The sequence below is a fragment of the Galeopterus variegatus genome, unplaced genomic scaffold, assembly GCF_000696425.1.
Source record: "Galeopterus variegatus unplaced genomic scaffold, G_variegatus-3.0.2 Scaffold1411, whole genome shotgun sequence".
In the NCBI taxonomy this organism is placed as follows: Eukaryota; Metazoa; Chordata; class Mammalia; order Dermoptera; family Cynocephalidae; genus Galeopterus; species Galeopterus variegatus.
Genome location: NW_007727522.1, coordinates 331,178 through 359,108, shown reverse-complemented (window position 1 = coordinate 359,108; position 27,931 = coordinate 331,178). Strand labels below are relative to the sequence as shown.

Genomic DNA, 27,931 nt, shown 5'->3' with positions numbered 1-27,931 from the left:
CATTAGGCTGCAGCTCATATTTAGTTATGAGCGGTGCTTTTGGAACATATGTTGGTGTGGTCAATTTATCATAAAGGGATAATTTTAAATTGTCCAATTTACTCGGATCATCTGTGGGAATGTTTAGTTCAATGACCGCATAATTATTTGTGTTATTTTTATAATCTTTTGAGAATTCAGAGAACTGCCACACTAACCAAAATATCGAAAGAGAGAGTAAAAGCAGAACCACTAAGCTGAGGCAGGCAGCCCTTCTGGTTGCAGCAACTGCTTGTAGCTGTGGCCTTGCCGACAGCTCTCCCTCTGGCGGCGTTGCCAACTCAGAGAGAGCAGCCCATGCTGATTCCTTTAGGATCCTGCCATGGCATGGACCATGCCAAATAGAGACAATTTGACTTCCTCTTTTCCAATCTGGATGCCCTTTATTTCATACTTCTTTTCTTTAATTGCTCTGGCTAATACTTCCAAAACTATGTTGAATAGGAGTGGTGAGAGTGGGTATCCTTGTCTAGTTCCTGATCTTAAGGATGATATTGGCAGTGGGCTTATCATAAATGGGTTTAATTATGTTGGGATGCTTTCCATCTATACCTAACTTGTAGAGAGTCTTTATCATGAATGAATGTTGAATTTTGTCAGATGCTTTTTCAGCATCTATAGAGATGATCATAAGGTTTTTGTCTTTGATTTTATTGATGTGGTGTATCACATTTATTAATTTTCATATGTTGAACCAACCTTGCATCACTGGGATGAATTGCACTTGATCATGGCATATAATTTTGCATATGTGTTGCTGTATTCTGTTAGCGAGTATTTCACTGAAGGTTTTTTGCATCTATAGTCATAAAGGATATAGTTTTCTTTTTTTGTTGTATCTTTGTCTGGTGTTGGTATCAGGGTGATGTTTGCCTCATAGAATGAGTTTGAGAGAATGGCCTCTTTTTCAACCTTTTGGAATAGTTTGTAGAGAATTTGTATCAATTCCTCTTTGAAGGTTTTGTAGAATTCTGCAGTGAAACCATCCATTCCTGGGCTTTTCTTTGTTGGGAGCCTTCTGATAGTAGCTTCATTCTCTTTTATTATTATTGGTCTGTTCAGATTTTCTATATCTTCTTGGTTCAGTTTTGGTAGTTTGAATGTGACCATAAATTTATCTATTTCCTTAAGATTTTCAAAAATGTGACCATAAATTTATCTATTTCCTTAAGATTTTCAAATTTGTTGGCATATAGTTGTTTATAGTAGTCTCTAATGATTCCTTGTATTTCTGAGGTATCAGTTGTTAATATCACCTTTTTCATTTCTAATTATTGTTATTTGGGTCTTCTCTCTTCTTTTCTTGATTAACCTTGCTAAAAGTTTGTCAATTTTATTTATCTTTTGAAAAAACCAACTTTTTGTTTCATTGATCTTTTGTATCATTTTCTGGGTTTCTATTTCATTTAATTCTGCTCTGATCTTAATTATTTCTTTCCATCTACTAACTTTGGGTATGGATTATTCTTGTTTATCTAGTTCTTTAAGGTGAAGTGGTAGCTTGTTTACTTGCCATCATTCCATTCTCCTGAAGTAAGCATTTAATGTGATAAATTTCCCCATTAGTACTGCTTTTGAAGTATCCCACAGGTTTTAGTATGATGTATCATTATTTTCATTAGTTTCAAGAAATGTTTTGATTTCCTGTTTAATTTCTTCTTGGACTGATATGTCACTAAGTAGAATGTTGTTTAATTTCCATTTGTTTGTATAGTTTCCAGTTTCATTTTATTGTTGATTTTTAATTTTAATCCATTGTGATCTGAAAAAATACATGGAATAATTCCAGTTTTTTTCAATTTGATGAGACTTGCTCTGTGACCTGATATGTGGTCTATCCTGGAGAATGTTCCATGTGCTGATGAGAACAATGAATATTCTGAGGTTTTTGGATGGAATTTTTGTCAATATCTGCCAAGTCCAATTGGTCTAAAGTATTGTTTAGATCTTGCATTTCTCTATTGATTTTTTGCCTAGATGATCTGTCCAATGTTGCAAGTGGGTATTCAAGTCCCCTGCTATTATTTATTAGTGTCTATCTAATTATTTAGGTTTAATAGTGTTTGCTTATAAATCTGGCTGCTCCGATGTTGAGTGCATATATATTTATATTGTTATGTCTTCGTAATGGATAGATCCTTTTATCATTATATAGTGGCCTTCTTCATCTCTTTTTATGGTTTTTGGTTTAAAGTCTGTTTTATCTGATATAAGAATAGATACTCCAGCTCTCATTTTTAATTTCTATTTGCACAGTATATCCTTTTCTATCCTTTCACTCTTTGTCTATGTATGTCTTTACAGGTGAGGTGAGTCTCTTGAAGGCAGGATATTGCTGGGTCGATCTTTTTAATCCAGTCTGTCAGTCTGTGATTTTTGATTGGGAAATTTAATCCTTTTACATTTACAGTTATTATTGAAAGGTGTTGATTTACTCCTAGCACTTTATTGATTTTCATTTAGATGTCTTAAGTATCTTTTGTTCCTCCCTGATTTTCTGTTTGTCTTCTGTATTTGTTGGTTTCTTGGGGTGGTAGATGAACTGTTCTTTATCTTTATTGTTAGCATTTTTGTTTTACTGGTGGGTTTTGTTCTTTCTTGAGTATTCATGACAGTGATGGTTGTTTTTTGGGGTACCAAACCCAGTACTTCCTTGAGAATTTTTTGTAAGGCTGGTTGTGTGGTAGTGAACTCCCACAGTTTTTGTTTTTCTGAGAAATATACTATTTGTCTTTCATTTTAGAAGGATAGCCTTGCTGGGTAAAGTATTCTTGATTTTGTCCTTTATCATTTTTGTCCTTTATCATTTTAAATATATCATCCCATTCTTTTCTAGCTTTTAAGGTTTCTGATGAAAAGTCTGATGTTAGTCTGATTGGGGCTCCCTTATAGGTGACTTGACACTTCTTTCTTGTAGCTTTCAAGTTTCTCTGTGAGTTTTGCCAGTTTGATTATAAAATGTATTAGAGAGGACCTTTTTGTGCTGAATACATTTGGGGATCTTTGGGCCTCATGAATCTGAAGATCTGTTTCTTTCCCTATACCTGAGAAGTTTTCTGCTATTATTTTGTTGAATATGTTTTCAATGCCATTTCCTTTTTCCTCCCCTTCTGGAACACTCTTGATTCAGATATTTGAGCACTTAAAGTTGTCTGTTATCTCTCTTAGATTTTCTTCAATTTTTAAAATTATTTTTTTCTTTTTTTGTCCACCTGTGTTAATTCAAACAGCCCATCTTCCTGGTCAGATATACTCTCTTCTTGTTCTAGCTTGCTGGTTAGACTTTCTGTTGTGTTTTTTCTTTCTTGGATGCATCCTTCAGGTCCACAAGCTCTGCTACATTCTTTTTCAGGGCATTATTTCTTTGTACATTTCGTTGTGTTCTCTAACTGAGTTTTCTTGTACCTCATTTAGTTTCCTTAGAATTGTTGCTCTAAATTCCTTGTCAGTCATTTCAAGGAGTTCTTGTTCTATAGAATCTAGAGCTTCAGAGTTATTATTTTCCTTTGGTGGTGACATACTTTCTTGATTTTTCCTACGTCTGCTATCTTTCCTTTGGTATTTAGCCATTGTGTCAGCAGGTATCACAGTCCACTCATTCTACCCTGATGTCTAGTTTGGCTCCCCAAAATAATGCCAATTCTGGGAAGCAGGGACTGTCCTGGGCTGGGGGTCCTGTGGCTCCTGCCTGATCCAGCATGGCTGGCTTGGGGCATGTAGGCCCAGTGGCTCTCAGGCCTTTCTGGGAGGTAGGGACTGGCCTGGGCTGAGGGTCCCATGGTGTGCAGCACCTGCCTATTCTGGCACAGCTGTTTTGGGGTGTGTGGGCCCAGTGGCTCTCAGGTTTCTCTGGGTGGTGGGGACTGGTCTGGGCTGGGGATCCCACTGTGCCTGCCTGTTCGGTCATGGCTATTGTGGAGTGTGTGGGACCGGTGGCTGTCTGGTTTCTCTGGGTGGTGGGGACTGGCCTGGGCTGGGGATACCACTGCGCCTGCCTGTTCTGGCATGGCTGACTTGGAGCATGTGGGCCTGGCGGCTCTCAGGCCTATGACTTAAACTTTTTGACATGAAGATTTGTAGTTATAGCATAACATATAAAAATATAAGATTCCATCTGCTGACAGGCTGATCTCTGTCACAAACTAGTTTGCATATATATATCGGGTATGACCAAGCAAGGTCAAAATTAAATAAGAATTTTCTAAAGTTATGGCATTATAATGACAGAATTCAGAAACTACTAACTTGAGTGTTTTAATTCTAATTGTTATTCCTCCTTAGTTATTATTAGTTGTAATTTAAATTTAATAAATTAAGATATTTTATTTGAAGGATTAAACAAATTATTAATGAGCTCCTTGAATGCTTCTACGTGGAAGTATACTTTTTAGTTTCTTTAGCAAGTCTTAGGTGATGTGTTATATGAATCAATTCAGGAATTTCTAAAATTTGTAATGGATAGTAAAAGTTTATTTACAATTAAAACAATTTCACTTCACTGTTTAAGAAAAACAAAACTTTGGAAGCATAGTAGCTTTTCATATGTATGATTTATAAGAAAAACAAACAAAAAAAAGCTTATTTGCAAACGATGTGAAATCTTAGGAAATCAGTAGAGAATAACAAACTTCTCTTCAAAAGATACATTCAATATCTTTTTAATAATAATGCAATTTGAAAAATAGCGTGCCCATTTCACCATTTCAACAAATGAATTAAAATATCAGTGCACATTGTCATAGACAATCACTTGCAGAGAAGGCTGAAATAGAAATGTTACAATAGAATGCAATGCTATCTCACCATTTGGTTGAAGTGGAATGTGAGAACAAATTTCTCAGAACAAATGGTGAAATGAAGATAGCATTGTTTGCAAAGCATTTCTTTTGAGAGTCCTTCAGTTTCTTCTCTTATGACCTGCCATTCAGAAAGTGACAATGAATAATACATTCTGACACCAGCATTTATGAATTTTTTCCATGTGCCCTATGAGAATACTTGAGACAGATACATGCTCTAAAAAAAGCCAAATACTTGTTCACTGGAGATCAGACCTTGTGGAAACCATGCCAGGGTTCACTGGGACTTATACTTTGCATGCTTGAAGAAAATTATCTTAAGAAATTATTCTTGTTTTACAAAATCTGCGTAATAAATCTGAAAAATGCTAAATGGCTTAATATTATTAGGAATTTAAATATTCTGGCTTTATTTGGAACCCAGTTTCTGAATTATGATCTGTAAACATATATTATTTGACAGAGCTCCATAGTAGACAGGTGTTTCCATGTTGTTAAGAAATATGCCACAGCCCCAGAGAGAATGCTAACATCTTTCTACTCTTTCTCCCATGTGATTCTTACGTTGTACCTGTACACTTACTGACAAGGAGGGTTCCTTTTTATTTTCCTCAGTTCTAATCAAGTATCTTCTGGTGTGAAAGCTTTCACTTCCACAAACAGTCAACATAGAATTAGTAGAATTGATGCCAAGGATTTAGCAACATTTTAATTCAATGTTATAAAACTGTAATAGTTAATAAATTTTACATTAATCATGGAATTCTAGCTGCTCACTGTCAGCTAAAACATAGATGTCTAGCTCTTATACACTTTCTGTGTTTTATTTTTTAATTACTCTGAAATTACTACGAAGTCAAAGAACTCTGAACTGTTTTATTTTCTTTTCAATGCAAATGTGTTTTAATTATTATAGTACTATACTGTTGATTTAATTATATGTTTTACTGTGACTTTACTTAATTACTTAATGCTTATGTAAGCCTAAAATACAGTGTCAATATCACAATTTCAGGAATCTTAGAGATTTTCATGAGTTAACATAAGATACCTATAGTAGGTGATATGATTATACAGACTTGGCTATATATGTTGTTTGTTTTTGCATACATGCACACGTCTTGAGCTGTCTACGTTTTATGCAAGCCTGTATACAAATGACATACTTTCTGGCTGGTGAACGGAAGCTTCTCTAAATTTACCAGCACTCCACAAAGTGGCACTCTAACATTTCAAATGGTACAATATCAGCAGGTGTCTTTATCACCCCATAACACCCATGTTTCTGTAGAGTCATTTTAAAATTGATGGCTGAGGTGTTTCACAAGCTATGATTTATGCAAGACAGTGTGGCGAGGTTAATGAGGAACCACTTAGTACCAAGACATACTTGGAATTGAATGTTATTGTAAAATAAGAGTCTAAATTAATTATTTACCAAACAAACTCTCTTGGCAACGTAGTTTCATTGTTTCATTTTTTTCACAATGATACGTGATGCTTAAAGTGTCCTTTATTAATCAGGGGCCATCTATATAACTAATCACAGTGCCTGCTACGCAGGAATACTTTAAAAAGAAAGGTGCTATTGTCATCACGGGTGTTGTCACTTCTGAGTTGAAATCTAATTTGCTTTCATCTAAGCAATATACTGTTCAGTGAGGAGAAAGATATAAACAGATTGAGGATGTTCCCTATGTCCTTTCTCGGGCTGACAGCCCTGCTGGCATCGTGGTGGTAAGCTCTATAGGAAACTGAAATTCCGTAGAGAAAATCCCTTTCTAAACTTCTTGTATGCTGTTGCCATTGTCACATTTACCTCAATGTATTATTTTTAGAACTAGATTGACATTGTTAACAAGTCATCAATATTATTTATTTGGAAAATGAGATAAGTATACATTAATTCTGTGAATTCGGATGTTTGTAAGCCTGAATTGATATTTATTCTCACATCAACTCAGAGGAATGGGTGCAAGTAGGTGTCAAAGAAGATAATATGCAGTTCGCTGTGTCTTGTGTGATGTTCTCCCCATTTATATCCTGCTCACTAAGAAGAAAAACATGCTTCACAGAGTTACCCAATGAACTGCATTGTTGTGGCAAACGTGTGGCTTCCTGGAGAGCCATGCCAGCAGAATTTCTGGGTACACAGCAAACAACTGGAAAGGAGAGAGAGTAAAAATTCTCCAAATTTTGGAGCTAGGTAAACCTGAGTTCCAATTTTGATTTTATCTTTTCTGAGTTTTACTATATGTGTAGTTGTGTTACTTGCTCTTTCTAAGCTTCTGTTTTCTCATGTCTAACAAGAGAAATCATAAGTGTTGTGCAGATTATTATGTGGCTTAAATAAGATACTATTATGTGGCTTAAATAAGATACCATGTATGAAAAAGTTATATAGTACTTGGAATAAAGTAAGCAGTTTCTAAATAATATTTGGTTATGGTGAAGTTGGTGATGGTGGATGCGGAGATGGAAGAAGAGGAAGAAGAGGGGAAGTGGGAAAAAATAACTATTTGGGGACCAGAGACAACAGGCAGGGCTGTCAGCAGAGGTAGGCCACAGAAAGGGAAGACCAAATCCATTTCAGGATGTCTTTAAGTATGTGCATTAGATATCTCTTCTTTTCCCCATATTGAGGCTCATTCATAGTCCCAAGCTGAGTTATTAACATTCAGAAATGTGTCCTTGGGTCAATGCTAATTATTATTAAATATATTAAAAGCAGAGACTAGAATTTGTGGCTGCACCCACCCTATAGAAGCTACACATGCTGCCATTTCAGCTGCCGTTGTTGTGCAAGCGTTACTGTGAGGAGTCCAGAGGGATTCTAGTTATTCCAATGCCTTCCTGATGCACAATGGCCAATGGTTTGCCCTCTTAATGAAACCCGAAACACCTCATTGCTTCTGTATAGAGACAGGCAGGGGACAGATTTTGAGCTGCGGTTACAGAAGTGTATTATATGTGTGTACTCACCTGAGAATGACTTTACAGCTGTTGCTATGACCATTACTGTGGGTTGGATGTGGAAGTCATAATTTGGGATCCCTCTTGTCTCATTTTTGGGTGTAGTGATATTAAAATTACTCTTCTGTACTTGAACTGCTATAGCAATCTGTCTAGCTAATGTCCTCAGCTTGTTTTCTCCTTTCTAAGGATGGAGCACCCTCTCCTACTTTCCTTGTTCATCAGCTATGAAAGCATCCTGGCTTGTTCTTTTCTACACCCTCCTCTCATCTCCACCAAAGCTTCCAGGCATACAGGGATAGGAGTCCCCTGACTTCCTAACCTAGTTGCAGACACACAGCAGATACACACTAAGTATGTGGCTAAAGCGATGAGGAAAAGGACAATAGGAAAATTTGACGGGCTTATTTGGTTTTAGTGACTTTGCCATAGACTGATCAACATCCACATAAATGCAGAACTGGCCAAGGTTCTGAAAGTTCAGAGTGAAAAATGTTAATACCACATAGCTCTGAAATGTTTGGTGAATTTAGCCAATTTGGGTATTGTCATAAGAAACAACCCTTTAAAACTGAAAATGCCAATGATTTTCATCATCTGTGAGTTTGTTCAACCCTTGCTACTCAAAACATGGTCTGTGACCGGCAGCACTGACATCAGCTGGAGCTTGTTAGAAGTTCAGAATCTCAGGGATTACTGCAGACCTGCTGAGTCACAATGTGTAGATTCCCCAGACGACTTGTGTGCACATTAAAGTTTGAGAACAACCGTGTTAAGCACTTAGAGTGTCAGATGTTCTAAGACCATTATAGAGTTTGGGCTCTAGAGTCACACAGTGTGGGATTAAAACCGAGCTCCCCCACACACTCCTCATCAGCTGTGCACCACTGAAAGAGTTGTTTAGACTCACCAAATTTCAGTTTCCACAAACGTGAATTAGAAATATGAGCCCTTCCCACCTTACTGGGTTGTTGTGAGATAACGTAGATAAAGAGCCTTCAATAAAATGCCAGTTAGTATTGTAGTAATTATTAGTATTATTTTCATTATAAAAGAAGAAATATCACAAATAACTTTTGAGATCAGTGTAAGAGAGTGAAAATGAATTTAACGTGATGGTATCATGTTTCTTTTAACACTATACCCAGCAGAATAGGCTATGATTTTGGGGGACCATGTTTTTTTCCAACTGTGTGTCCCAATGTATGTATATAGATGTTCTAAAAATGTAAATAAATAGAATAAATTTTTATATAGTTTCCTAACAAAATTCTATAAATGTTTCTCCTGCCTTGAAAACCTACATATCTTGCTTACATCATGTGTCTTGGTCTTTTGTACAGCCCTCTGTGATCCCTTGCAACTCTGATCTTCTTTGCCATTTTCTTTCCCACATGCCACTCATTTGACATTTATTATGTGCCATAATGCATTGGCATTTATCCTTTATGACTGTTTACTTTCTTCAAACAAGATTATAATGTATCTTAGAGTAGTCAGTAAATATTGACAGATGATATCCCTAGATTAGAGTCCTAGGGGTAATAGGAATGAAATATCATTGACTAATATTCCTGGAAAAAGTAGAAAAATGGAGCCATATATGTTGGACAAAAATCAGTAAAATAGTGAAGTCATTGTGTGAAATGCATGATCATGTATACAATTCATTAAACTTTAGAAACCTCATTTTGTTTGGAAAAATTTGTAGGTTCTAATTGAATCTGGGTAAATGAGAAATAAAGTTAATACTCTCCTATTAAAGGCATTGATTTGACAATCACTATTTTCCTTGTTTCTATATTCAAGGGATAATATTGATAAGCCATTAAACTTATTCTGCGTTTGAGAAATCATCATGTGGGATGGATGTTGATAGGATTAACTTAGAATTCAAGTAAAGTTCAATTCTCAGTTTTGTCACTTACAAATTGTGTAACCTTCGCCAAGTTACTTAACTTCTTTGTGCCTCCTTTTTTTTCATGCAGAAAATGGAGGGGGTTGAGTGGGTGGGAATAATGAAAACTTCATGCTGTTGTTTGTAGGATTAATTAATATATGTCAAGTACTTAGCTCAGTGCCTGGCACGTAATACGTACTATGTGTAAAGTATAAAATTATGAATAATACGGACATGGTGTTTGCTTTCATGAAATGTACAGAGTAGTGGAAGTAACATGCAATTACAGTAGAGTGCTGGATGTCTCTAAATAAAGAAAATAGTAAGCTATAGAAGAAAGCAGAGGAGCCACCTAATCCATATTTGATGCTATGGTGGTCAGAGGTAGGGGTGGAGGTAATTTTCTTTCTTTCTTTCTTTTTTTTTTCCCCAGAGGAAATAAGGTCAAAACTGAAACCTGACCAATAAGGAGGAGTTAATTTGGAGATATATATGGTAGGCATTCCTACCTGCAGGTAGTGAATATGCTCTATCTGCTACCAGGAACCATTTAAATTATAATAAAGGTCATCAGACTCTGAAAGGGATCTGTCAGTGAAATAAGCTTGGAATTACCTGTACTTATAATACAGATAATAAGCAAAAGATTGAAATCCATTCACAGACAGTGAATGGATTGGAGTAATTAAAAGTTTTGAAGCTTGTTGGATTTGTTTGTCTTGAATCAATCAATACACCTATTGTTTTTAAGAATACTTTAGTATTTATGAACCTAATGAATTTCCACAAATATTCCAAACACGGACACAATTACAGACTTTACATGAGTAATGAAAAAAGACAAATTTAACATCATATGCTTTAAAATTCAAATATATCATGTAAGCATTTTGACTTTTTAGTGAACAACTATATTTTAATCTAGAGCATATTGGTATAGTCTTGTATTGTACAACTATTAGTATTAGTTTTTGCCAGTTGAAACGAGCAGTTGTAGAGAGGCAGTACAAATTAGAAGTCAATGTTGGCATACCAATTTTTTAAAGAAAACTTAATATAAAATGCATTTGTCTACACTATTGTTATTGTTCATATAAATTCTAAATATTACTGTTATTTTAGGTAGACTTACTTAAAAAAATAAAACCTGCCTAATTCTCACAAAAATTCAATTAACCATTTTTTTTCTTTTTCTATCCCTAACTTCTTTATTTTCTTTTGTCAGTTTCCTCTTCTGAAAAATAAACGATTAATATTCTTTCCCAGTTGGCTTGATTATATATTGCTTGTCATTTGTTGACTTCTTTGAAGAAAATATTTTAAAATAAAAACATTGCTTTATTTTCTTTTGTCAGTTTCCTCTTCTGAAAAATAAACGATTAATATTCTTTCCCAGTTGGCTTCATTATATATTGCTTGTCATTTGTTGACTTCTTTGAAGAAAATATTTTAAAATAAAAACATTGTAGTTTTACATTGATGCATATTTAATGAAATTTAATGAGCTCCAATTCCTGAATATTATGAAAAGGATATTTTTTATAAAATATTTTCATTGATCATTTCATTAAAAACAACTTCACATCTATTTGTCAATATCTGGTATGTCAACTGCACCAACTTAAAAATCTAATTTAATGATCTCCATCCCCCCAAAACAAAGGATGAAAGACGGGGACATTTATGGTTGATGAAACTTAAGTTAAATGACTTAACCAGAATTATACAGTCCTCAGATGTTAACATTTTAATTGAATTCTTTTAACTCCATGCTCAGTTATTTTTAATTCTATATCATGTTATAAAATCCCTTCTTTGATTTAGTTTTTTTGTTCTTAAAAATAAGACTTGTAATCAGGCATTAATCCATACTAGAACAGTCATATAAAAATCCACATCATAATGTGAATGTTGTGTTCCACTTCTGAGTGGAACATAAGCAAATAGTAATGTATTGTGAAGTACTTATATGACAAAAGGATTTATTTTCCTATAGGTCTCAAAAAGTAGCTTGCTTGCTTTTCTATTAGAATTTAAAGTTTGTTCTCATGACTACAGGAAGCTGTAGGTATATAGCTCTCAAAAAATGCCTTGATTTTCTTTTAAAATTTTAAGTGTTTTTAGATCACTGCAGGAGGCTGCTGGTGTGCTGCTTAAGAGCACAGTCTCTGAAATCTAGGTTGTGTTTCCGTGAGTAAGTTAGTCTCTCCTTGCCTCAGTTGCTTATCTGTAAAATGGGGATGGTAATGCGTATTAATATGTATCTTGTAGGATTGTTATAAAGATGGATAAATATAGACAGAAATAGATTGCTTAGTAGATTATTTGATCCATGAAGCATAAGTTTTAATAGTTATTTTATACAAATATAAATAAATAAAATTAATAAGAAAGCTAAATCAGAATTCATAAGCATATTTAATTAGATAACAATTAGCTAAGCTTCTGATAGCTAAAGCAATTTCTCAGTATTCATTATATGACATATTTTTTGAAGGCTAGGTGGAATATTCATTTATTGCTGTGAGCTACACTGGAAGTTGGAAAAAATACAGAGAATTGCTTAGAGGAGAACTAGTATTTTATTTATCTTTAGATATTTGCAACTAGCAAAGTTCATTTGATAAGAGTACTTTCAGAAGGGGGAAAAAAACCACTTCCCCTCCCTCCAAAAAAATTAGAAATTAGTGCATCTCAAACATTCTGCATTTTTGATAGATGGTAAAAAATAAAAATAAAAAAATTAAAAAAAAATCACATCACAGAAGTGATTGTTGCCACCCAGCATGTCTCTTTGCACTTCAAAGGAGAGATACTTCCATGTGTCTATAGTTAGGAAGTACCCAATGGAGTGATATAAATGATCAAACTAATAGCTTGTTTATTTATTTGTTTTTTTCTTAACAATGTCCAGATTCCTCCAAAGGACCTCAACCATCTTCAGGTGTAAATGGAAACACACAGCCTCCCGGCAATGCCGGGCAGCCCCCTGCCTCTGCCATCCCTTCTCCTAGTGCCAGCAAGCCCTGGCGCAGCAAGTCCATGAATGTCAAACATAGCGCCACCTCCACCATGCTGACTGTAAAGTCGAGCCCAGCCACTTCGCCCACACCAACTTCAGACAGACTAAAGCCACCTGTTTCAGAAGGGGTCAAAACTGCTCCCTCAGGACAGAAATCCATGCTTGAAAAATTCAAGCTGGTCAATGCCAGGACTGCTTTACGCCCCCCGCAGTGTCCTAGTTCAGGACCCAGTGATGGTGGGAAGGATGACGATGCCTTTTCTGAATCTGGTGAAATGGAAGGTTTTAACAGTGGTCTGAATAGTGGTGGCTCAACAAATAGCAGTCCCAAAGTGTCACCTAAACTGGCCCCTCCAAAAGCTGGAAGCAAAAATCTCAGCAATAAAAAGTCTTTGCTACAGCCAAAGGAAAAAGAGGACAAGAACAGGGACAAAAATAAAGTTTGCACTGAAAAACCAGTCAAGGAAGAGAAGGATCAGGTGACAGAGACGGCTTTAAAAAAGACCTCTAAAATTGCAAGCTTGATCCCAAAGGGCAGCAAGATGACAGCAGCTAAGAAGGAAAGCTTAATTCCATCTTCCACTGGGATTCCAAAACCAAGCTCAAAGGTGCCAACAGCAAAGCAAACTATTTCACCTGGCAGCACAGTGAGCAAAGAGTCTGAAAAATTCAGGACTACAAAGGGAAGCCCTTCCCAGTCCCTCTCTAAGCCCATAACCTCTGAGAAAGCAAGCACATCCACCTGCCCTGCTCCTTTGGAAGGAAGGGAAGCTGGCCAAGCTTCTCCCTCTGGTTCCTGTGCCATGCCAGTGGCACAAGGCAGTGGGCAGAGCACAGGAAATGGTGCTGTTCAACTCCCTCAGCAGCAGCAGCACAGTCACCCGAATACTGCCACTGTGGCACCATTCATATATAGGTAAGGTGCCTCTATTCATCCATATTTACAGGTCTATGTACTCAAAGTGTAATAATGAAGGTTGCTGGAGTGATGCTTTATGTAGTCATTTTGAAAGATAGAGGCCTAGAACTTAATATGGAATCTTAGTCTGGAAACAACCTCCAATATGATCTAGTCCTATTTTCTCTCTCTCTCTCTCTCTCTCTCTCTCTCTCTCTCTCTCTCTCTCTCTCTCTCTCTCTCTCTCTCTCAGAAATTGCAACTTTCAAAAATTAACCTACTTGTAGTCAAAACAACATAGAACCCAGATGACATGATTCTCTCCTGTGTTTAATAATGCTATTATTACTACTACTGTACTGTTACTATTAATGGTAGTAGTGTTTTAAAATTATTCTCAGTTTTATAGAGTTTACAGATACTGGGAGAAAGCGTACCATAATAGTTAAAAGGAAAGCCTCTGGAATCACACAGATGTGTATTTAATCCACAGCTTTGCCACTTACCAGCTATATGACATTGGAAAAATTACCTACTATCTCTTGGTCTCATTTTCTTCATCTGTCAAATAGGAATAATAGTGTACCTTGTAGAGTTGGGAATATTAACAGAGACAATGCATGTAATGTGTTTATATTCTAGCATTTTATAAATGTTTATAAAGCATTACTTCACCAATGTAAGTTTTATATAAGTTTCTAGATAAAAAGGATTACCTGTATAATTAGTATTTTTGTATTTTGTTTTTGCATTCTATTTATTATTTATTTTACTATGTATTTTATTTTATATGTATTTAAATACACAATATATGCTACATTTAAAAATATGCATCCTACTACACAGTTATAAAAAATAGCACACTTTGCCTGTTGTTCTGTGATTTGTTTTAACCAATTAGAAATATGTCAGTCATTGCTGTGTCTCCAGTTTTATTCACTGCCTGGTTAGTAAGGAGATGATGGCGTAGGGGGGAATGACATCTGCCTTTTTCCATCCTTCTGGCAGGTTGGCAGTTTAACAACAGAAAGGAAATTTTATGAGTAGGAAGTAGGACCTGCTATAATTAAGAAAGAGTTCTGACTATATAGTTTAAAAATTTATTGAATTTATTAAGCATATTTAAAAAAAATAAAACAAATAATGGTAATTTGCTTTTCCTCAACGAAAAAACCTAGTGCTTTTTTTTCCCCCTGGGGCTTTATACATTCAGTAAAATGAAATTATAAATGATTATGTTTAAGTTCTTGGACCACTTCAGTGAAATCTTACTATTCTGAGTTCAGTAGCAATAATTCATTTAAAACCTTCCTATTTGGATCAGATACGAGTCTTCAGCTCTTTCTACTCCAGGGTCCTTAGCTGACAAAGCAAAATTTAAAATGTCAAAATCATAATTCACGCTTCAAAATATATGGAAAAAAAATCATGAAGTTTTAAATATGTCAAACTCAGAACACTTGTGGATCTCAAATACATTCTGTAAAAACATTGTTTCAAGAAATCACAAATGAATTTTGTAGGAAAGTACAAATATAGATCTGATAATTTAGCTGGCTTCTCTCTATAAGTAGTAATAGGCTTTTTTTTATCATTTGCAATAAAATATCCTGTGGATACAAATGTAGTTGTTTCCATTTGAAAGTGTAGCTTTGAACTATTAAAAAAAAGAAGCAGCACAGTTTAGAAGTTAAAGTGTGGATCCAGATTGCTGTCCCCTTTGAGTTTCTGTTTGCCCTCTTTAAAATGAATATTATAAATGTGAGGGAATGTAGCCAAATAGTGATTCACAGGCTGTAGTCTGTCTTCCTGCACTCTTGTTCAGAAACAGTATCCTGAGCTGGTTGAGGTGATGTAGCCGTGTCACCTGGGTTGTAATCTCAACACCACCATCGATGAGTTATGGGACCTTGGGTAATATATTTAAAGAATCTGAAACTCAATTTCCTAATTCTGGCAGTTAATGGTTTTCGTATTAGTCTAATTTCCTATCCAATGCAAGGTATCTGTATAAATATTTTGTAAGTTAATTATCCCTACAAAGTGATAAAAGTAGTTTTGAAATTTGTTGTTATCTTTATCCATTTAATGAGTAGATATAACTAAGACTGAAAGATGGAGAATGTAAGAAAGGATTTCAGTTCAAGTAAGAAGTTCCTGATAATTAGAGCTATCTGGAATTAGAATAGGCTGCCTTTTAAAGTATTAAGGTGATCACCAGAGGTATTTAAGAAGTGATAAAATGACCAGTGGCCATAGTTTAGGCAAAGGAAAATCACCAAATACTTTTTTATTTATATACCTGCCACTCATTCTGTAAATACTATGTAACAGGGGATACAAAGATTAAAAAAAAAAAATGAAGCTCTGTCCTCTGGGAACTTAGTCTATCGGTTATAATGATGAAAATATATTCAAAAATATAAGACCATTGCTGTTATAAAAGTACCTATATATGCAACATATAGAGGCAATGTAGAAGAAAGAGATTTTTTAAAAGTCTTACATAAGGTAAGAGTCAATTAATGCATCACAGAGAAATTCAGGTGAGATGAAACTTAAAGGATTATTTAGAATTTATCAGGTGAAAGGGAGAATGTTGTGTCATCATCCAAATTTGATAGTCTACAGTTTTATAATCCAGGCATGATGGAAAAAATAGTAGGTAAACTGTGAAGAGCTATGCAAATGCTAGTAACTGAAACTGCTATAGAGTCTAGAGAAAATTATCATGCTTCTTAAGCCCATTAATTAAATATAAGCCAAACCCTATTAACAGACTTGATTTTTAAAATTAGGATTCATGACTATATGAATGGGAGACTAAAAAAAGAGAATTTGGAAATTATCCATATTTTCTTCTCTTTCAATCCCTCTTCCTACACATCCAATTTTCAGCTAACTAACTCTTCTTCCAAAACATACCCTCAGTCTGGCTTTCTTTCCATTTCCACTCCCCTTCTCCTGGTCCAAGCTATGTCACCACCAATTCTCATGTAGTTTCTAGTGAGTCTCCCAGCTTACACTCTGGGCCATTTGCAATAACATCCTTTGCATCGTAGGCACTCTGACCTTCTAAAAGTATAAATAATATATGTCATTCCAGTTTATGAAGCCATTAGTTAGATTTTCATTACACTTAAAAAATAAAACTCAAACATCTGACCGTGATCTATATGAAGCCCTATGTAATCCAGCCGTCTGTTTACTTCTCAGGCCACGCTCCTGTGACTCTACCCCCTAGTACACTTATCCCATCCTTCATTCTGTTTCTCAACAAACCAGCTCGTTCTGCTTTAGGGACTTTGTCATAGATGTATTCTCTCTGTCTATAAATACTGCTTTCCAGATCACTGCGGGTCCTGTATTGTCATTAGATCTCTGCTTATCTGCCATCACTTCACAGAAGCCATCTCCAATCATCTAGTCCAAAGGATCTTCTACCAATACCTCTTGCCAGAATTACATCTCATCTCATCATCCTCTTGTATTTTCTTCAAGCAGTTTATTACTAATTGCTATCTTCTTGTTTACTTATTAAATAGTGTGATTTCAGCCACCTCCCACTATAATGTAAGCTCGTTAAGACTGAGAGTCTTGTCTTTCTTATTTAGCAGCAGAATTGCCTAGGACAGAACCTAGCCTCTGTAGGCCCCCCTTCCCTCCCTCCCTTCCTTCCTTCCTTCCTTCTCTTTGTGGGCTCTTTTGTATGTTCCTCTTCTTTCTTGGTGTCCACCTTTTATGCTTTATTCTTTAAACTAGTTTTTCTTGCCGAGGTTCAAAATAGTTACCTTAACTCCCTCAGATTTTCAAAGAAATGTCTCCTCTCTTTGTATGTGTCATTTTTCTTCCATTGCTTTTGCATTCTTTACTTTACAGCTATATTCTCCATGCTTGCAAGGATATGTTAAATAAAATAATAAAATAATTGGTTAATTAAGCAGAGAAGAGAGACCTATATGTTTTTCCTAAACCTGTCTTTTTAGCAGCCTTCAACAAAATTTTTAAATAACTGTTAACTAGGTTCATAATTTGCTATTTTGAGTTCTACATTTTTTTCTTTATTTTCTTACCATTTGTAGTAAATGCCAAGAAAACAATGCATTGGACATAAATCAAATATCTAGAGGTAAAGAGAGCAGAATCAAGGGTATGAGCAATTCTCAAAAGAGAAAATTATCTAACCTTTAGATAAGGCAAGTCACTACTATTGAAGAGAAAAGTCATCATACTGCTTAAGCATCTTAATTAAATATAAGCTGGGACCCTATTTACGCACTTGATTTTTAAAATTAGGTCAAAGAAATCTAAATTTAGAGGTTTTCCTTCTTTTGATGTAATATGGGTCATTTTCTACAACAGTATCATGGATTCTCAGAAGAGATTTTTGCTGTAACAGGTTTCTGTGAGATTACAGATTTGCCTAGGATGTGACATGGGAAATTGACATTAAAATATGCTATGTTCAGAGAGGCAAAGAATGCAAAACATTAGTTTTGAAAATGTTTGCTCACAAGGTTTAAAATTTGGCTTATTTGTTGAACCAGTAGATTGAGTAGAAGGAGCTGTGAGTTTACAAAGATTGAAATGTAAAGTGTACAACCATCATTCAGATAAAGATTTTGTAAGCCCTGCAGCTACTATTACCAAAAAAAACCTCCTAGAGCTGATTACTGTTACAAATTATACTGCAATTGTGGTTTTATGTGAACTGGGCGTAATTGGTCATCAACACAACTAAAGCTCTGGAATTCTTGCCTTGCAAGCTTGTGTTTTGCTAGGTTCGATATATATCTGTGCATTGGGTAGCCATTTAAACTCCCACACACAGCAATATTTTTAAGATGGAATATGGAGACACTGCTAGAAGAGGTGCTATTGTGTAGAATACTGCTATGAGTTGGCATTCTCTCAGCATAGAGGGTTATAAATTACCTTTTCTATACTTGGCTTATGAGATCCGCTGCCGGATTGCCTAACCCAAATCATCATTGTTTCTTCTTTTTGTATTTTATTTTTTCTTGGAAAGAATTTTAAACTCACAGAAAATTTGCAAGAATAGTGCCGACAGCTCTCATATATACTTCACTCAGAGCACCCAAAGACTTTATTCAGGTTGCACCAATTGTCCTGAATGTATCATGTTTAGTAATTCAGGATGAATATTACACCCCGGTGTCATGTCTTCCTAATATCCCTCAATCTGGAACAATTCTTTAATCTTCTCTTGACTTTCATGACAACGATATGTTGAAGGCCAGGCATTTTGTATAAAGTTTCTAATTTGGGTTTGTCTGATATTTCCTCATGATGCACATACTCACACACAAAACAAATAGATATATTTTTTGTCTGGAATGTCACAGAAATTATGCTGTGTTCTTCTCATCAAATCCTATCAGTTGTCATATGATATGTTATTGATATTCCCATTTTGGTGTTGTTAAATTTGCTTGATTGAGATAACATCTGACACAGTTTTCTATTCTAAAATTACTTTGCCCTCACATGTATTTAATAAGTATTTTTATGGGAAGATTATTTTGAGACTTTGTATAAAAAATATATTCCTTGGTTTACTTTTACCCATAAATTTTAGCATCCATTGAGGTTTTTTGCCTAAGTTAATAATTTACTCTGATGGACAAGAAGTGGTTTTCAAATTCCACCATTTCTTCTGCATTTACCAAGAGATTCTTCTGCAGTATGCAAGAGATTTCTCTTCTCTCTATCTGTTATCTGTCTATTTAAATTATATGAACTAATGGATTCCATGGATTATAATCCATTACTATCACAACTTATTTTGGTAATTAAATTTTCCCAGATTTGGCCACTGGGAGCCCCTTCAAGTTACCTTGTGTGTCCTTTCAATTTGCCTCATCACTCTTTGAGAAATTCCTTTTTTCATGGCTCAAAGTGTTCTAGGTGCATCCTGTACTTTCCCTAACTTGGCTTTAACTTTTATTAAAGGACATCCAGTTTCTTTTTGTGGTGTATTTAGGAACCAAGAGTGTGAACACATTTTATGAGTGTATCTCAGATGGGGGAATGGAGACTTAGCTACTGTAATCGAATGCTAGGTCTCATATATTGAGGAAGATAGCCACAAATCAGCCCCTAAGGAATGCTTTTAAGGTCTGTGTGTTTTGAGTAAAGCAAAAGTTGCACTCCCAAAACACATTCTGAATATTCTTATGCTCCATACAGATTTTCTTAGAGGGAGATAGACTCTTTATAACTACCGTGGCCACCATCATTCTGGCTCCTATGACAGCTGCTGGTTTTGTTCTAATAAGAACCAATTAGCGTTGGGCTTTAGACAGCCTTCTCAGTGAACTACTAAATGTGACAGCTTCTGAGAGATGAGTTGGAGAATACGGAATCTGTAGGACAATAGGCCAAACCTGGCTCATGGCCAGTTCACCAAGGCACCCTGCCTCCGTGATCCTTCTTGGCAGGCAGCCAGTCAGCTTTCCCTGGGGTCCGCAGTCTCATTCCATAATCTCCATTTAAATTTTGTCAGCACGTAATAAAAATTCTTAGGAAACTTCAGAGGATTTTTTTCCTCTTCATTCAGAGACTATAGGCTAACCAAGAGGTCAGGGAGGTGCAGTGGCCCACAAGAAACAAACCCGAGTGGAAGAATAGACTGTAGTAGGTTTTAGAAATGAGTGGGGAAGGGCTATTGGTAGACAGTGGATATGAGAGAATCTGGGGGCCAGAGAAGGGAAAAAATAGGCTTCACAGAGGGCAAGATACATTTGCCATTTTATTGACCAGAATCCCACATGCCTCAGGAAAATGCCTTTCCAGACCTTTAGTAATAGCAAGCTGAGTTCAGAATTATTTTGCAAAGCACACATTTTTAGTTTTTCTTGCAGATGAACAAACTGAAGTTCAGAGAGGCTAGATAACTTACCAGTGCCACATGAGTTAGTGACTATATAGTGATAAGGACAAGTTTTACCCCCAAACTTAATGTATGCACCATTATGCAACTTTCCCTTCCATATGCTTTATCCACCAATAATACTGTTTTTCTATCACTACTGATATGATTTATTCATCCATTTATCAGGTATTTGTTGAGTGCAACCTATGTGCTAGGCATGGGGCTAGACGTTGGAGTACAATGGTGAGCTTAAACAGAGAGAATAGAATCTTGTTTGGGAGATAAACATTAATCAAATAATTACATTAATTTCATATTACAAGATTACAAGAGTATGAAATGTTGAAAGGCAGGAGACTTTACCTGATCAGTGAAATTAGAGAGGATTCTTTAAGAAACAGTCATTTCAGCTTAGACTTGAAGGGAAAAACTCAACTGGACAAAGCAGGGAGGAAAATAATCAAGTGCGAAGACTCAGTTTAGCTGGTGGGCTGTGGGAAGTGGGTAGAAGGCCACAGTGGACAGAACTAAGGGGAGACCTGTGCAAGATGAAGCTGGAGAGCAGGCAGAGGTCAGACTGTGCAAAGCCTTATAGGCTCCATAAGGCTTTCACCCAAGGGCTCCATCAACGAGGACTGGCTCTGTTGAGAAAAGATTGTGAGTTCAATTCTGTATGTTGTGGGTTTGAGGTATTTTTGTGACAACCAAAAAGAAATGTTAATTAGACAGTGATTATACACATCAGAATTCAGAGGACAGTGCTGGGTCAGAGTAAGAATTTTGGAATTCACATGTGTATAGGTAAGAATACAATGAGTATGATTGAGACCATCTAGAGAGATTATAGAACGAAACTGTAAGAAGTTTAGGATGTTTGAGGAACCCCCACAATTTTGTCCTCTGTATCCCCTTCTTTTTACTACCCAGAACCACAACATTTAATGGTTATATAAAGGCGAACAGAAGAGTAAAAAGGTAAAAAAAAAAGTAGACTCTGGAGGGTATGAGAAACAAAATGGCAGATTTCTGTCTAAGAAGCCAAGGTAGGAGAGTTTCATGAAGAGAGGAATGATCTGCTTTCTAAATGCTGCCATGATATCAAATAAGGTGAAGACTCAAAATGTCTGTTGAGTTTAGTGACATTGAAGTCCTTGGTGTCCTTAATAGTATATCCTGTCACTAGAATAGTATATCCTCTTTCTTAATTTTGCTATACTTCTTGTATTTGGTTTTAAGTTAGAATAAGATAGGAAAAGTCTGCCAGAAATTATTAAAGGCCAAGGCACAGCTTTGTATTCTTGCATAGCTGTATCTTTCTTTTATACAGAAATTCATACACATGACACATGCATCCAGACATATAACATATAGTTTCCCATGATTTCTTAAAATCTTAATAAACTTTTCAGGGTTTCTACAGCTGTCAGTTACATATCAACTATTTCTGATATTATTAATTACACATTTTCTCAAAACCAGGATTTAGGATAAAATCAAAACATTAATTAAAAATCGGTTCAAAAATATACTAAATTTTTCTATCACATATAAATATGCTCTATAGATGCTTTTAAAATAACAAATACTTAGAGATCATTTATCATGGCAAATGAGATATCTAAAAAAACACAGTCCAGCATGCAATATAATACTGGTCTGCCTCATTCTGTATCTCAGTATTTCGTGTTGTGAGTTTTCTAAAAATGTGATGATTTGGATCAAATACTTAGAGATTTTGAAGCTAAATCAAAAAAGAAAGTGTATCTTACAACATTTACCTATGCATAAAAGGAAGAAATTATGCATGAAGTAAAGCTGGGATATCAAAGTATGCAGTTCCTCTGCTGAGTGCTTTTAATTTGATTAGACCTACTCTTTACATGTTAACCATGCACACAAATACATACCCATGTACACAACACACAAATACAAAACACATAATATAAAATATAGCTGTAAGAATGATAATTTATTTCTAATTGGATTTAATTTTTTCTGAAATATTTAGTAATTCAGCCATCATAATGATGTTTATAGCCCTGAACAAATTCATTATTTATTTTTACTCATTCTTTGTCATTTAGGATATATGTTGTAAAATTTTTGTTAAAAAATAAAGAATTTTAGTTGTGGTTTCAATGCTTTTGTTATTCTCACAAGAACATAATTAGGCTAGATTTCCTCTGAAACAGCAAAGAAAATTGGATCTTTTGAAGTCTTTTGCCCCCCAAAATATAATCAATTATTGTTAGTTACAAGCTTTCAAATTTAGGAAAGTCTAAAAGGTCTGATTTAATATCTTATTTCTACATGGATTGTGAGTGAAAAGTAATGAAATTCTCCTACAGATAGACAGCTCTGGAACATCTCAATCATAAAGAAATGTTCATTTACCTTGATGGAAAACTTATAGTAAATTGATATCTTCTCGTACTGGAGAACTTCCACTTTGATGAGTCACTAGTAACTATAGTTGCTGTTTGCTTCTGTCTTCTTGGTTAATTTCAGAGCACATTCAGAAAATGAAGGTACCTCTTTGCCATCTGCTGACTCCTGTACCAGTCCTACGAAGATGGATTTATCATATAGTAAGACTGCTAAACAGTGCCTAGAGGAAATATCTGGTAAGTGACTGATTAATGGGTATGTCAGACCTCGGACTTTTTGTAATCTCTCTGTAAGTCTTTTTCTTAAATCGTATTTGTGCTATACTATTTTTTATGTAAAAATGGACTGTGTACATATCATGCTTCAGAAGTTCTTAGATATTTGGCTGTTTTGTTTAGGATGATCTCTTTGTTGCTCTGTAAAGAATGGTATTGCTTTCAGAAGCTGAGACTGTAAGTCATTTTGCCCTCAGTCAATTTGAATATAATCAGAGAAAACCTGGAGAATCTTCTATTGCTAATAGGGCAGGCAGCCCTTGGGAATATTTGGAGATTGAAAAAATTAAATCAAGTGTTGTATAAATATTCCATGGCTAATCCAACCTTGCTCTGTTTTCAATTCTGTGCTATTTAGAACACTTCTACTGGCTCCGAATGTGCATTTTGGAAAAAAAATAATCTAATTAGGGAAGTATTTTATTATATATAGATAACGTAAGGGGGAAAAATACATATGCCACAGTTTATCAGAATGTCGAGTGTATAAAGCAAGGTTTTAGCTTGAGTACAGTGTTTTTCCTAGGATCCAGGTAATCCTAGGCATACATGTAAGGCCTTTGGAGTAATTTCGTTATATATAGATCTAGAATCATGAGGAACCAAGTAACCTCTAAGCAAAATATTCTGCTCCTAAGGGGAGAGTTTAAGAAGACTTTTATCTGTTTCTAAGCATAAGAATGCATGAAAGTACAGGTATGTCTGTTATTCCAATAAATCTCTGGCTCAGCCCTTGTGTATTCACAAAAGTTCAAAGAAAAAAAAAAACTTAAGTAACTATTTAATTTAAAAAATATCTGTAGTACTTTGGGGAATCAAAGTGTAAGTATTGCCCTGACTTTTGAAAGTAATTATATCACAAATTTTGGGGTTGAGAACTTTGCCCACTTTGGCAGACCTGAAACACAATTTGGCAAGCGTTAGACATCATTCCTGCAACGTCCTCCAGTGGATATTGACAACAATGACAGAATGTTCCAAGGATACCTTTTAAAATTAACATCAGTGAGGGCCGGCCCGGCGGCGCACTGCTATAGTGCGCCACTTGGGAAGCGCGGTGGCGCTCCCATATTGACAACAATGACAGAATGTTCCAAGGATACCTTTTAAAATTAATATTGACAACAATGACAGAATGTTCCAAGGATACCTTTTAAAATTAATATTGACAACAATGACAGAATGTTCCAAGGATACCTTTTAAAATTAGGCGGGGGCAACACCGAGGGTTGCGATCCGTTGCCGGTCATGAAAAAAAGACAAAAAGGAAAAAAAAAAAAAATTAACATCAGTGATATCAGGCATCAGAGGTTTCATGTGAAGATTCCAAAAAAGGACAGTACAGGGAAAGGGTAGAAATGGTAATGCCAAGACATAGCTATGGGGTTAGTATTTGTACATTTTTTTAATATTTGGGGAAAATGTTGGCTTTCCTTTAGCTGTAGGTAGTACTGTGATCAGAATGATGCTGTGTATCTGTATTGTGACCAGATATTTTATGAACCTAACATGGCATGAAGATGTATATACTTCACATATTTTATACATGAACGTCTTCAATATGCCTGTGAAATACTAAAGCTCAAATCTGTAGGAAAAACAGAATTTAGTAGTTTAAATTGTAAATTTTACAAAGGAAAATTGTTTTATGAAATTAGTGTATCACTGAGTATATCTGACTGAATAATCCATATTTGATTTTTTTCCTCCAGTTTCTTATTCTACCTATCATTTGATAACTTTTTTTAATATTTCCAGTTAATATTTCCATTGAATGTGATGTTTTTAATAGAATACTTGAAAGTGAAATAGAAATTAGACTTTAATATAATATAATAATTTAGTGTATTTATTAGTAGGTATAATATTATTTTGCAGCAGTAATGAATTATTTATATAGAATCATGTCTATGATTTAGGTAGGAATATAATAAAATAAAGCAATCAAGTAAATGCTGCAATGACGCTTATCTGATTGTGTCATTCTTACTGTCATCTTTTTAAAATTAGCCTACAGTGAGGTAGCACAAATGTCTCTTGATGAAGACTTCAGATTTGATGGAAGAAAGATGATATTTATTTGTGGTTATTAAGTTATAAATTGAGTACAGTAATTGGAGAAATCTAGATCAGGATCTATCAGGCCAGTGATGGGAAGATGACTGTCATATCATAATGAGACTGCATATACTCATCATTTTTAAATTTTAGTTTCTGGATCACTGTCACTCTGGGCATTACAATTCCTGCCTTAATTTTTGGATTTTAATATTTACAAAGATGATTCTTCTAACACCCTGGCCTCTCTTTCAGTGATCTTGTCTTGCAGTGCCTCCTGAGCTATTTAATCTCAAGGTCATATCCTAGATCTGGGCATCAATTACAACTTCTCTCTAACCTCACTTTCATGTACCCCACTATTGCTCGGTTCAACCTCCTGTCTTTTCAGTACTCTTCCTTTTGTTACCTGACTCCACCAGTGATTCTAGGATTTCCAGTTCATTGATCCCACCACTTTTTAATGTCCCTCACTAAATTCTGCATATCTTTCTTCCTCCTTAATAAGCTAAATTCCTATGATAACTGAATATAATTTACTCTTGTACACACTCTTAACTTCCTTTCCTGTCTCTCACTTCATTGTACTCATTTGATGAAATCACAGACCTGGATACTTTCAGCTATCCACCTGTTCCATATCAACAATGAATGAACCAGGAGAAAAATAGATCGCATGTTGATGCAGCTCACTTTATATTCATGGCCACCAACCTGAAGTTAATAGTTAATGCTTCCAGCAATCATTCCATATTTCTCTTGCTTGTTTACTCTTTTAAATTCTTAGATGACAGGTTTATAATGTTTTCCTCTCAAACCTGCAATACCATCTGTCCCATCCCTTTTCTTAACTGATGACCTTCATGTGCATTTCACTGAACAAATTAAAGAACAGAGAAAAGAGGATGACAATCCCCTGCCACCACATTTACCTGAGTATAGCACTTATACCCACTTAGAACCTATTTACTCTGCTTTTCCTTGTATTACTCTCTTTTCTGCTCTCTAATATCTTCCTCTCTCCCAAATCATTATCTTTATCCCATGAGATGCTATCATCTCTCCAATCTTAATTTTTTGAAAAACAACTTCCCTTGACCCCAGCTTCCCTCCAAGTTCTGCTATCATTTATCTCTTCCAATTTACAGCACACTCTAATGAAGAGTAGAGTAGCCTTCAATCACCATCTCTAATTCCTGTCCTCCCACTGTCTCCTAAACCTACTCTAATTAGGCTTGTAGCCTCATTTCTCCATCAAAACTGCTCTTGTTGAAGTTCCCATTAATGTCAACGTTACCACATCCAAGAATCAAGTCTCCGTCATCTTATTTCTCCTCTCAGCAGCCATTGTCCTCTGCTGAGAAAGTTCCTTTCTCGGTTTCCAGGGTACCATGTTCCCTTGGTTTCCCTCAAACCACACTGTTCTTTCTTGGTCTCCTTTCCAAGTTATACTTTTTTCTCCTTGACAGGCCTCTGTTTTTGGACTTCTCTGCCTATAATATGCTTCCTTGGTGATTTAATATTATCTCGTGATTAATCTCATCTCTTGGTGATTTAATATTATTTCATTATATACTGACGGCTTATAAATGTCTCCCTCTAATCCTGTCTCCTGCACTCCAACTCAGATAATCCAACTGCCTACATACCCTCTTTACTAGATTATCTCATAGATGCTTCCAGCCTGTTATCTTCAAAACTGAACCCCTGATACTACCTTCAAAAAATTTTACCCCTCAAGAACTCTTGAACAAGTTTTCTCTATTCTCCATCTTGGTTAATGGTAATTCCATCATTCCAGTTGCTCAAGCCTGAAATGGAAGACTCGTCCATGACTCCTTCTTACCTCTCACACATCATACCCAGTCATTAGCACATCTTGTTGGCTTCAAAGGTATTCTTTGCTATCTTAACTCAGAAACAAGTAGTATATATGAATTAACTTGTTGAGATATCTCTCAGTAGAGTGTTTGAATTCTTTGCTATTTTCTCTCAGAGAATCAGAAACTAAATAAATTCAGATGATACAGTATCTAATTCATTATAAGAACTAAGGTAATAAATAGACTAAGATAACCTAGAATAACTACATTTCCAAAATATATCCAGAATTCAGCCACATTTCTCCTTCTATACTTTTTTGTCTGTTTTATTAACTAGTATATCCCCAGTGTATGGTTGGTACATAGCTACCACTGAGTAAATGTGTTTAAAGTGAAGTTAATGTAAGGAACATATTGTAGAAAGGAGAACCAGAATGCTTTCTCCTTCTATACTTTTTTGTCTGTTTTATTAACTAGTATATCCCCAGTGTATGGTTGGTACATAGTTACCACTCAGTAAATGTGTTTAAAGTGAAGTTAATGTAAGGAACATATTGTAGAAAGGAGAACCAGAATGAAGAAGGAACCTAATCATGTTCAGGAAAACCATAGACAGGAAAGGTGGGAATGATAGCTTTGGCTTTATAAAGCATGCAGAAAGTAATCACAGTGAACTTAGGGTGAATAACACTCAACTAAAGGGACACACATAAATGGAAAATAAAAATTTAATCTTGATTATGTCATCACTGAATAATCAATGAATATGAGGAAAAAAGTTTAGTCATTCAACAGTAACAATAGAACAGTCCAGAAATACTCCCTGATGAGCTGGGATTTTTAAAAGAACATGTGGGCGGG

The 27,931-nt window shown here is 35.3% G+C and overlaps 1 protein-coding gene across 1 annotated transcript in view; it reads left to right on the top strand.

The window, feature by feature from the left end:
* NAV3 (neuron navigator 3) overlaps window positions 1–27,931 on the top strand; it is a 241,905-nt gene that overhangs the window by 39,544 nt on the left and 174,430 nt on the right. The window contains exons 4-5 of the mRNA XM_008576825.1: window positions 12,626–13,649; window positions 23,035–23,150. Of these exons, the coding sequence (XP_008575047.1) occupies window positions 12,626–13,649; window positions 23,035–23,150 (1,140 nt within the window). The remainder of the gene's footprint in view (window positions 1–12,625; window positions 13,650–23,034; window positions 23,151–27,931) is intronic.